General features: G+C 32.6%; 1 protein-coding gene across 5 annotated transcripts in view; it reads right to left on the minus strand.

Annotated features, from left to right (window-relative positions):
• The window catches only part of LOC126743369 (set1/Ash2 histone methyltransferase complex subunit ASH2), a 41,896-nt gene that overhangs the window by 13,540 nt on the left and 16,112 nt on the right, over positions 1–12,244 (minus strand). For 4 of the 5 annotated variants that reach the window (XM_050450791.1, XM_050451535.1, XM_050452958.1 and 1 more), the window contains one exon: positions 2,155–2,348. In XM_050450791.1, coding sequence (XP_050306748.1) covers positions 2,155–2,348 — 194 coding nt within the window. Of the gene's footprint in view, positions 1–2,154; positions 2,349–8,585; positions 8,747–12,244 lie in introns of those variants that run through there. The other variant, XM_050452229.1, reaches the window with a different exon arrangement.

A 12,244-nucleotide genomic window follows, 5' to 3' on the forward strand; every position in this document is an offset into this window, starting at 1 on the left:
TTATGTTTATTTTAAAAATATATGCACATACAGAATTTCATTCCAATATTAACGTTTTAAGGCTAGACACATAAATAGCACACCTTTCATTCTTATTAAATATATCGAGTGTTAATTAGTAAGTATTATTTTAACTTTTAAATTTTTGAATATTGTCAAGAGTAGTTTTGTTTTTAGTGGGTAGAAAGAAACATTGTGGACCAGAGAGGAGAGCTCTTATTATAGAAAAGAAAAATCAAGGCTTTTCTATTTCTGCTATAGCAAAATATTTAAATTGCTCTAGGAAAATGGTTTATAATGCTCTGGCTCTCTATGAGACCAGTCAAAGCACAATGACCAAGAAAAGATTAACAAGGCCTCGAAAAACCACGTATAACATGGATAAAATTATTATTAGAATAAGCAAGGGTAATCCATTTTTAAGTTCCGCCCAAATAAAACGTGAAATAGCAGACCAATATGGCGTCAATATTTCTGCAAGAACAATAAGAAGAAGATTATGTGAAAAAGATCTCAAAGGTTGTGTAGCTAGGAAAAAACCACTTGTTTCAAAAAGAAATATTAAAAAAAGATTGGCATTTGCTAAACAACATATAAATAAGGACATTAATTTTTGGAAAACCATATTATGGAGCGATGAAACCAAGATTAATAGATTTGGAAATGATGGAAAATGCTATGTTAGACGTCCTCCCAATCGTGCCTTAAACCCTAGGTACACTCAATTATGATATGGGGGGCAATGTCATGGCATGGTGTTGGACCTATTCATCGTATAGAGGGAATAATGGACCAATACAAGTATAGGGAGATTTTGCAGAATGTTATGGAACCATACATGGAGCATTTTATGCCAATTACATGTAAGTGCATGCACGATAATGATCCAAAACATTCTGCAAAATCAATAAAACGATGGTTTACTAAAAATGTGGTAGATGTTTTGGAATGGCCGCCACAAAGCCCAGACCTGAACCCTCTGAAAACTTTGTGGGATCACGTTAAAACCAAAATTAAGGTATTAAATCCCTCAAATCTGGATGAACTATGGCAAAACTTTCAAGAGGCTTGGAACAGTATTCTGGCAAGCGTGCGTGCAAAATTGGCGGAGTCAATACCCAAGCGATTAAGTGAAGTTATAAAAAATAAGGGTTCCCAACAAAACATTAAATTGGTTTTGGTGAAAGTAAATATTTTTTAAGTGTGCTATTTAAATGGCCAGCATTTCTTTAGTTTTTTTGTTATGTTTCTTATATATTTAAAATACTCTTTTAATTTTAATTAAATACAACTCTTTATAGAACATCTAAGCTAAATATATTATAAAAAAAATAGAAAATGGTATTTAATATTTTTTATCGCAATTTAGAAAAGTGTGCTATTTATATGACCATAACTGTACGTCTGGCTTCTGTTGCGTTACCATCGGCGAGGCCACATACGAAATGCATTGCTGCTATTTCTTCATCGGTATAATTTGCCATTACTGATATTCAGAAAAATAGCAAGGAAACGAAATAACTTCAATAAATAGTTAAAAATCAAATAAACGTTTTTAACAAATTGACATTTAAAATCACAGCAATAAGAAACAATAAAAAAGGCGACTCCGCGACTTTATTTGCGTTAAATAAAGACGCGTTACGGCACTTTTTTACTCCCATTTACTTTTTAAACGCGTTAACAACACAAAACGAGTATTTCTTACATTATTTAAATTTTTTTACTTTTCATACTTCTTGTAATAAATCCGATCCCTTAATTTGCTTGCAGTCGACGAACAAACATTTTCACACCGCATCAGATTTTTAGGGAAGTAAAATTGTTTTTATTTTTTTAGAGGTCAAATTTGCTAAAAAGTGATTGAGGATTTTAGAAATAATTTTCATTTTAAGAAAAAGCAATGGCGTAGTATTTTTTTCACTAAAAATAATCAATAGGAAACCTGTAGGGATCATAAGTTAGTAATAAAAATCTTATTTTTTTTTGAAAACTTTAACACCCTGTATCTCAAAAGTTAAGACGTTTAGGACATATGTTCATAGAAACTTTTTTTCTTAAAATGGGTCCAGGAATCATACCCTTAAATATTAGCACGTCTTTAAGGAACACCCTGTATATTATAAACAAAAAAACGATCTAATAAATAAAAACCTGTCTGAATGGAGCGTGCGGATCCGGTTCGGCCAACAAATAACGGTAACCGTCTTTGTTAAACGGATGGTCTAACGGATATCCATGTGGAGGCAGTTTTGGTGTTGCCAGATCTAGTCCTCTACTTTTTTTACCGGGACCTCCCATGTCTCCCAAGAATTTTCGCTTCATGTTTCTTGACTTAATTCCCGCCGCTGCAAAATGGAAATAGTGATTAAATATTGGACTTTCTTAAGCACATTTTGCACTAGTGTCACTAGTAGATGATATAAGAATCATTATTATTATTTACAGATTGTGGTGTTGATCAAAAGAAAAATTAAGCAACAATTTTGCAAACATTTTGTGACTTTGAAGCCAATTATGTTCTGTATAGTCAAGCGAAGTGTATAGACGTGTTCTCAACAGGTTAATAGTTTAAACAAAGTTTTTACATGACTAAAATATACCATTCTTTTTAACAAATCTACCATTCACCTGCGGGAAAGACATGTACTTTGACTGAAATAGTAAGTCGGTCTTATCTTATCTAAACTTCAAGATTAATTTAACTTTTTACAATCTGATTTAAACTATTTTTTGGTTAATACAGCGTTGAGAGTGATTTTTTTTGTTTTTTTTTTATCAGAATACTAAGGGATTAGGATCTAAATGTGCTAACTTCTATCAATCTGTATATGCCTCGTCACATTAGTGAATCTGTGCAACTGAATCATGGTTAAAGCCTGTAGTGCTCACATCTGTGAGTGGTAAGATAGACGGAGGTGGAGAAGTTATTGTAAGTTATTATCACAAATATTAAAAATATTTGTGATATTTTTAGGTCTGCCAAAGTGGTGTAATACCAGTTATGTAATGAGGACATGTTGGCTATGGTGACGTTGGAGGGAGCTGAGAAACTCATTATCAGAATTACATTGCTTTTTGTACGAAAATATTATTGCCAAGAATTAAAATAATAGCTTCATGCTACTATGAGATTGTAATTTATTTAATATCAACTGGATTCAAAGGCATAATGGAAATGATTTGCTTCACTAATTTCTCTGATCCCATTAGTCAACATTTTGTCGATTTTGTATTTCTTAATAATCTTAAGCAGTCTAATTATGTCAGAAATTGGTTCCTAATTTTATTTTTACAGGAAAATCTAGCATAAGTTTTTTTTTTAATTCGTCGTTTAGGTTCACTGAAATCATCAACTATTTTTTTCTTATAAAAATCTGCATATTTTTTTACAAAATAATTTGATAAATTTAAACTTATTGATCTTCAGGCAAAACTACTGCTTAGGTATTAATACCGCCCCGAACTTTAATTCTGCAGTGTAATGAGGTAAATATATTGAAATTATTCTAAAGATGAATGCTTTGAATTAAAACGTATTATGCAGTATTTATTTAGGAAAATACAGGTCCGTATTGGAAAAAAATGACAATCCCAAAAAGCTGAAACGTCAAAGTACAACCAGGTACAGGTTTGGCACCAGAGCCTTTTAAAAAATGTATTAGAAAGTTGTGTTATATTTCCTCTAAATATAGTAAAAAGGCTTTGGAAGTTTTACGCTCAATATTTGTGTGTTAAGTCTATGTACAGGGTGCGGCATAACTGTCTCACTATTTTTAACCTTCCCTCGTAATGCCGTGCGGAGTCGCAAAATAGTGGGGGTACCGCCACTAAGAGCCGTATGGGAAACAGTTTTGTTTAAACATGTTTTAGTCTGAAGCATCACGTGGACCAATGCACAGCGCGCATTCGCCGTGGAAGTGTACCTCAGCGAAAATCGGTCAGTTATTGCTGCGCAACGAGCGTTCCGGATAAAGTTCCAAATTCCGCGAAATGAAGGAGTCCCGGACCGAAAATCAATTGTGTTGTGGGTCAACTTCAGAGAAACTGGATCTGTTATCAAAAAAGGAGGTGGACGGCCACGGACAGCTCGGACACCCGAAAACATCGAGACTGTGAGACGCTCATTTTTACGGTCACCTAGACGTTCTGCACGGAGACACGCAGCTGCCCTTCGTTTATTTGACCGCACTGTGCGAAGAATTCTTCACAAGGATCTTCGTTTTCATCCATACAAGATGGTTCTGGCACAGAAATTATCAGAACGTGATTGAAACAATCGACGTGCTGCATGTGAAATTATGCTTCAAAATTTACCTCAGTTTTTTTTAGTGACGATGCACATTTTTACTTGTCTGGCTGGGTAAACAAGCAAAACTTTCGGTATTGGGCCGCTGATAATCCGTGAGAGATACACGAGAAGCCTCTACATAGTGAGATAGTGACAGTTTGGTGCGCCATGTCTGAAATGGGGATATTCGGCCTAATTACTTCTTTGAAGAAGAAAATCACGCTGTTACTGTCAATTCGGAACGCTATATAGCGATGATTCACAATTTTTTCGCCCCAGCCTTTGCAGGAGTCAATGAGCAAGATGCCTGGTTTCAGCAAGATGGGGCAACCGCTCACACATCTCGAGCTTCAATGCAAGTATTGAGAGAAATGTTCCCCGGACGTTATTTCGTTATTCCGGACGAGGCGATATTTCTTGGCCTGCACGCTCGCCCGACCTAACGCCCTGCGACTTCTTTCTGCGGGGTTACCTGAAAGCTGAAGTCTTCAAACATCGTCCAACGATGCAATCCGCCTGGAAATTCGCAGAATACCCCAAGAAATGCTTGCAAGAGTTATGCGAAACTTCAGAAGTCGCTTGCACCAGTGCTTCGATAATGGTGGACGGCACTTGCCAGATATTCTCTTCAAAACCACATAGGATAAAAATGTTTTAGTTGTACTTTTAAAATAAAAAAATAAAATCTTTGTATTTCAAATAACATTTCTTTTATCAAGCCTTAAAAACAGGAAGACAATAATTATGACGCACCCTATATTAATAATCCTTAACTTTCATTTGGTTTTTCCTAATGTTTTTTTTCGTTTTGTTTCATATGTATGTATTGTAACTTTCTTTATATTTGCTTTATTTTAAATATTTTGCAACAGAAATAAAAAATATGATCTAAAAATAACCTTTTTTACAACTTGAACCGAAGCTATAACAAAGGGATTTTATTTTTATATTTTGCTTATTAGTTGGAAAAACGCTAATTTACGACATATTAAGTAAGATAGATCGAAAAATTTTGCCAAAAGTACTATAAATACTAGGAGATTTTAATTTATCTAATATCAACTGGATTCAAAGACATAATGGAAATGATTTGGCTCCCTCGAATTTCTCTGATCCCATTAGTCAACATTTTGTCGATTTTGTATATCTTAATAATCTTAAGCAGTTTAATTATGTCAGAAATCATAACAACAAGATTCTGGACCTAGTAGTGTTCTTATCGCATAAAATTAAGTTTATAAGTGTATTATTCCATTTGTAACTGAAGACCTTGCCATAAGACATTACAATAAACTTAAATCCAGTTAGAAATCTTGTAAGTAATTCTTATAGGAAAATAAAATTCCTAGAAACTATTTATACTGCCACAAATAATAGATTGCTAAAGCACAACTAGAATGATATTTTATAGGGCTGGCAATGTCGATGCTAATGTTGAAATGTTTTATGAATATATATTATTATTGATATATACATTCCAAAAGTTTATGTAAACAAATCGAAATATCCAATATCCAAGAAATTTAATCGAATTTTTCAAGAAATTCGATTAAATTGGTCAAAGAAAAAGACAAAAATTCATAAAAAATGAAAAATATACAAAAACTTAAATGATTATAATAATTTTTCCCACTTAAGAAGGCGTTTAAAAAATAGTATTAAAGTTGATTATAAATAGTACATTGATATAACTGCAGTCTTTCGTTAATAATAATAAAAATTGTAATATCGATACCCAACAAAATGACCTATAATAGCCAAGAAGCCACTAAAAGTAATAAAATTTGTGAGCTTCTTTCTCAATATTTCCAGTGTATTTGAAGAAAATATCACACCCACTCCCAGGCAAAACCGATTATATACTCTAATAGTTTCACTATATCAAATATAGTTATGTTATATATTCAAGCTTTAGTCAACCTCTTTTTATCATATTATAATATAGAAAAAATATTTTAGGTTTTGCTATAAAAATAGCAAAAATTGATAACATCTTATTGGTTGGAAAACAAAGAGAAACAAAATGTAGTAGCTGACGTGCATAATCTTAATATCTTTCCCTTTCATTATGTGTTAGCGGGGTTCTTTTTTCCAGGACCATTATTGTCTGAAATATTATTACAAAATATACTGTTTTAACTGAAAATCAACATTTTGCAAAAGCTTTAAGGTTACGTTTAAATACTTAAGAGATTGTAGTAGATACAAAGTGGCTTTTTGTTTTTCTGATATGTTTTAAATTATTATAAGTTTTTGTTGTGTCAATTTTAGTTTTAATGCGGGAGGGTATAAAATACTCTACGGTGCAGGCTTTCCACTTCTTCAAAGATTAATGTCTATTGTGAGTTATCTACCCTTAATACCTCTGTTCTAGGTTTTTTAGGTTATAATATTTGGTAAGTAAAAACGTAAAACTTATGCCTTATATATAAAAACGTATGCCTCAAAATCTTTCAAGGTTAAAGATCCACCAAGTTTTGAAGATATTTATTGCAAAATTAAAGTTCTCAAGAATTAGAAGACAAAATTGGAAATAACTACTATGAAATATTTTAATTTTTACCAAAAAATAGAGAATTTTTTACCCTAGAATTAAAGAGGACTTTGATTGTAAAAACTTCAAATGGATTTACACTTAAATTAACATCCAAGTGAATGTTCAAGGAAATTATTGCCCTGTTATACAGAGTGTTAATTTGGAAAGATTTAATGCAAATATGTAGCAAAATAGAACAGTTGAAAAAAGGGTAAAGAAGATATACATTTTTATGTTTTGACTTGATTTGCTGCCTACTAGGTATTTTCTGAACAATTCAAGAGAATAATCATTGTATTAAAAATTTCCTTTCTCTCAGATCAATTTTTCTCAAAAAATTATTTTATTTCAAAACTCTGCACTGTATCCAATTGTAATACTTCGAAACCCAGATAAAAATATTTAAGTGTAAATTAAAGGCAAAATATTTTATCAATAGTCTCCTTTGACTTAGATTAGTCTACATAGTAAAAATCTGTCAAATTGAAAACTTCCAAATTACCATTTTGCATATTATTTCCTAATCAAATATAGCTGACAGTAAGAGCTAAACGAATTCGAACAGTTTTTATACGGTTCTGAAAATCGTCGTGCATTAAGAACTGCTGACGTATTTAACAAAAAGAACTTTGGAAACATGTTAAAGAAACAGGATCAGTGGTGTCTAAGAGTCCTTGATCAAGCTGTACAGGTAAAAGTGTTACATCATTTCGCCATGACTCCTACAACGTTCTTAGTGCACAGTTCTGCGATAACAGGAATTGGTCAGAAAGCTATTCGTCAGGTAGTTACATTAAATCATTTTCATCTATACAAAATGCAAGTTATTCAAGAGTTGGAGAAACGAGATCGAGAAAAAACACGTGGGCATGAATATGAGGTGACACTGTTGTCGGACCATTGTTTAATGAAATTTATAACAACATCAAAGGCAATATTTATTTACAAATTTTCAAAACCAACACTCAACCCCTTATTGTTGAAGAACTGGAAAATCAGGACATTGATGGCGACAGAAATAGATTCAAATTTAATACATTCTTAGCAAGACGGAGCACTACGTTCATACTTTACGACGGTCTGTCTGTCCGTCAGTTTCTTAATGACACTTTTCCAAATCAGTGGATTAAACGAAGAGGTTCAATAAAATGGCCGCCGAGATCCTCCAATATAACAGCCCTTTACTTCTTTCTATTCTTTCTAAATCAAAATCTTAAATAACATAATATAAATAAAAAAATATTAATTACCGAAATCATGCTTCAACAAGCTCGTTTTAGAATCGTTGATTCGTAGTCCCACAATAATGCGTCAATTACCAGATTTAGTGTAAATATGCTATAAACTATAAGCTCCTATTAGACCAGATAATCAAACGGAAAATAGTCATCAGCTGTTTAGAAAATTTACTTTCCTTGGTTGGCAGCACTGAGAAAACGTTTACATGATAACTTAACCGGAATTAGGAAACACAGTGTTCCGCATGCGCGTAACAAACACGCATTAGGCGCCCCATATAAACGTAGGTAATACATCATTAATAAATAAAAATGGTTTTAAATTTAAAAAATATGGTTTTAAACAATGAAACACGTCACGACTTGATTCGCGCACTCTTACCAAATATAATGCTCTTAACTAATTTATAATTTAGCTCTTAAATATCAATATTTTAAAAAATTTGTGTTAAAGCCATGAAGTTATTGCTAATTATGCTATGCCGTTTAATAAAATTTCTAAAACTGGGGGTAAACTTACGTTGTAGCCTTGGCGGAGGCCTGTTGACCACCTTTGTTTTGGCCATCTGTACCACTTAATAAATCTAAATGGATTTTCTATGAGGGCGAAACACTCGTTATTAATTTAAAAATTGAGCTTCTCACTAACTTGGTATCGATTAGCGAACACAAAATATCGATTATTTTTGACGTTTAAAAACGTCAAAGTCAAAACTACTTTTTTAAGCTGCGTTCAGACCGGGAGTCGCATAAATAAACGTGCCCTAGAATAGCCGAATACATTTAGCACATTGGCTGCCATGTAAAATCTATGTTAAACGAAGAAATGTTCTTTTTATTTAAGCACAAAGACAAAATGGCTTCTATAAGAAAAAACGAAAAAATATGATGGGATCTCACAACAAGTGAATGCAGGAATGCTTATTGTTCTTACAAAATGTTTTTTCGGATTTTAAAAATATTTTGAAATAAAAAAATAACAGCACTCTTTCGAAAATCCAAATTTTTTTTTCAAGATATTTCATAAACGAAAAAAGATAAAATCATTCTCAAAGCGGCATTGCATTGGCAATTAAATCCGCTAGAACTTTCCACATTTAATCAATTTTCTATCTCTTATAGTTTCGAAAATACTCAAATTCGGGCCACATAAGGCGATTTTAATAAGGAGTATTTTATATTCTTTGGAAGATGGGTACAGCATTTACCAATCGTATGGCCTACATTACAGTGATTAAGATTTAAATTACAGTGATTAACAGGGGGCCCATGGTACCCGTTGGCATTAAAACATTCTGCCACCCAATCTAGCCATAGCCCCAAATTTTGGCCAATTAAAATCGATGTGGCTACTTTGAGTGGCATAATGTTATTGTATGCGCTACATCAGGGGTCAGAATGTCGAGGCTTGGGGATGCACTTGTCCGCTAGAAGTGCGTTCGTTGGTTGCGTTGCGTGTTGTGCTGATTTCCCGCTCATTATTTTTTGTTTTGGTAACATTTATGCAAAGACATTTTTATTTAAGATTGATATTTATTCATGATGGATACGATAAAACTACCTTTAATGTTAGAGTATTCAAATGTAAGCGAAAATACTTTTTGTGTAAAGTTGCTATACGAGAAGTACAATTTTTTTTTTTTTAAATAAACTCTTAAAACTAAACTAAATCTTGCTTTCTGATTGAGAACTGGCTTATACCTACATCGAGGATCTAACGTCATAGGGGCGTATGCGCCAAAAAGTAATTTTACAGGAGAAATGAAAAACATTTAATTAATTTATCAAAAAAAGTTTTTCTAAAAATAAGTACCTATTTAGTTTTCGAAAACTGCATAGTTTTTTTTTTTTGAAAATTGTTGAGAAGCAAGAAGAGTTACAATCAAAGGGGATAATTATAAATTATTCAGAAAACCCATTTGCTCCCATAGTAGTAACTAAAATTATGCAAAGAGCACATAATTTGCCGTTCGCCAAAGATATAATATTTGTTGACAGTACATCATCATGCGATTCACTAAATCATTGCTTAACGTTTTTACTGACACCTTGTCAAATTGATGCAGTTCCTTTGGCAATAATTATAACCTCAGGACAATCAGCAAGTGATTATCAAGCAGGATTTGAACTGCTAAAGAACTCGGTGCCAAATTCATTTTGCGGGCAAGTTTTTCCGAAATTTTTTATGACTGATGACTCCAATTCTGAAAGATGAGCCTTAAAATTTGTGTGGCCCAATTCCAAAACTTTGCTTTGTCGGTTCCATATGTTACAAGCGGTATGGCGCTGGCTGTGGGAGAAAAAACATGGTATTCCAGCAAATCATCTAAAAGAGTTTTATCAAAACTTTCATAATATTTTAGTAGCGTCTATATAAGATAGAGCGTGGAGTGGATTTCTGTTGCACAGCAATGGAAGACTACTATCTGCGAAGACTAAGAAATTATATTTATCAGAGAGATGCGACATGTAGGTTGCTTTTAAAAAGGTATGCTAGGAAAATTGAATACTTGCAGAAGCAGGCCATTTCCCAGTTATCTAATACCCTATATTCTGTCCCGAGTGAAAATCCGGATAAAAAGTATGACGTTGATATTTCAAACGGAGTTTGCAGCTGTAAAGTTGGACGGCTAGTCTCTTACATCTAGACGGCTGAGTTCTGCATTATTTTCAAAAAGCATATTTAAATACTCCAAGTTTTAGTGTCGAATCAAGGTTATTAATAGCTCAGCTAGCTTTTGGAGAGAATGTCCAATCAAAGGATTTTTATATGCCATTTACATCTACAAATCAAAACATGACTGAACGAGTGGGTGAAGCTGACGAAAATTTGGCTACTGATGTAAACTTAAATAATGGGTTAATATCGGAAAATAATATTAATAATCACCAAACATTAACTGACCTTCAGAAAGAGGAGAACATTAGTGAGGATCAGTTTACCTCACTTATTATTTTAATGAAGTAAAATCATGTAAAATTTGGTATCACTGCCCAAAGTTCAACCAAATGTATGTCACGACTGAGCTCAATTAAAACAAAAAATGCTTGGGAAACTTTTTTAAATACAGCTGGAAGCTGCAGCCCAGTTAAAGTTAAAAGGAGATCAGCTATTAATGATCAGCAACCTACTGCTGTTACTCGACGAAGACCAGGAGTGGTAAGGAAATGCAAAAGAGCTCCTATAGGCCGCCCAGCCCAATGCGAATCTTTAAGAAAAAGGGCCAAACGGCCACATAATTTGGCAAAAAACGTTCGGGAAAATCGTCCGCATCAGCATCGGCGATGCACATTAAACTACATTAAACTTAGGTAAATTAATGTATATAAAATACAGCTATGTATAATATAAAGGATTAGTTTATATTTTTTTAATATACATTTACATAATAATTATATGTATTTATATCCATTTTTAAATCCTAAAAATATGTTGTTTTTTTATAAAATTAATTTCTATAAATGTGATATTTTCATATTTTATTGACAAGTAATAATCCTACAAGTAATACTATCTGCCTAAATAAATTACCTACCATAAAAAAGTAAGTATGTACTTACTATGTATGTATCTAAATATAGGTAAATCCTGCGTGTCTTTGAAAGTGTTTGAACTTAAATTTTAAATTAATACCCCTTTTTTTATAAACCCTTTAAATTTACTAAAAATTGCGCTTATGCGTGATATACATATAAAATATGATATACCCATCATTGCGATACAATATCTAAATATCATTATCTCGTTAGCAAAGTCAAGTTTTAAAGATTGCAAAATATACAAATATTTAAAAATAACTATTTAATCAATATATTCATCAAAAGACTCTCTAAGGGGAACTCATTTATTACGTTACATAGTTTTTAACACACGATATATTATTTAGTATGTGGCACTTTCAAATATTACGTACTGATCCTTGCTTAAAAATGTAATGTCTAATTTAATTTATATTCTCTAGTCTATTTCTATGGATATAAATAGCAATTTAATTATAATAGATATCCTCTGCGTCGAATTCTGCCACCCAATCTAGCCCATACAATAACATTATGCCACTCAAAGTAGCCACATCAATTTTGATTGGCCAAAATTTGGGGCTATGGCTAGATTGGGTGGCAGAATGTTTTAATGCTACCCGTTGACCTGTATTTGTGTGACACCACCATGGTCTCACG

This window comes from Anthonomus grandis, chromosome 1 (assembly GCF_022605725.1).
Source record: "Anthonomus grandis grandis chromosome 1, icAntGran1.3, whole genome shotgun sequence".
In the NCBI taxonomy this organism is placed as follows: Eukaryota; Metazoa; Arthropoda; class Insecta; order Coleoptera; family Curculionidae; genus Anthonomus; species Anthonomus grandis.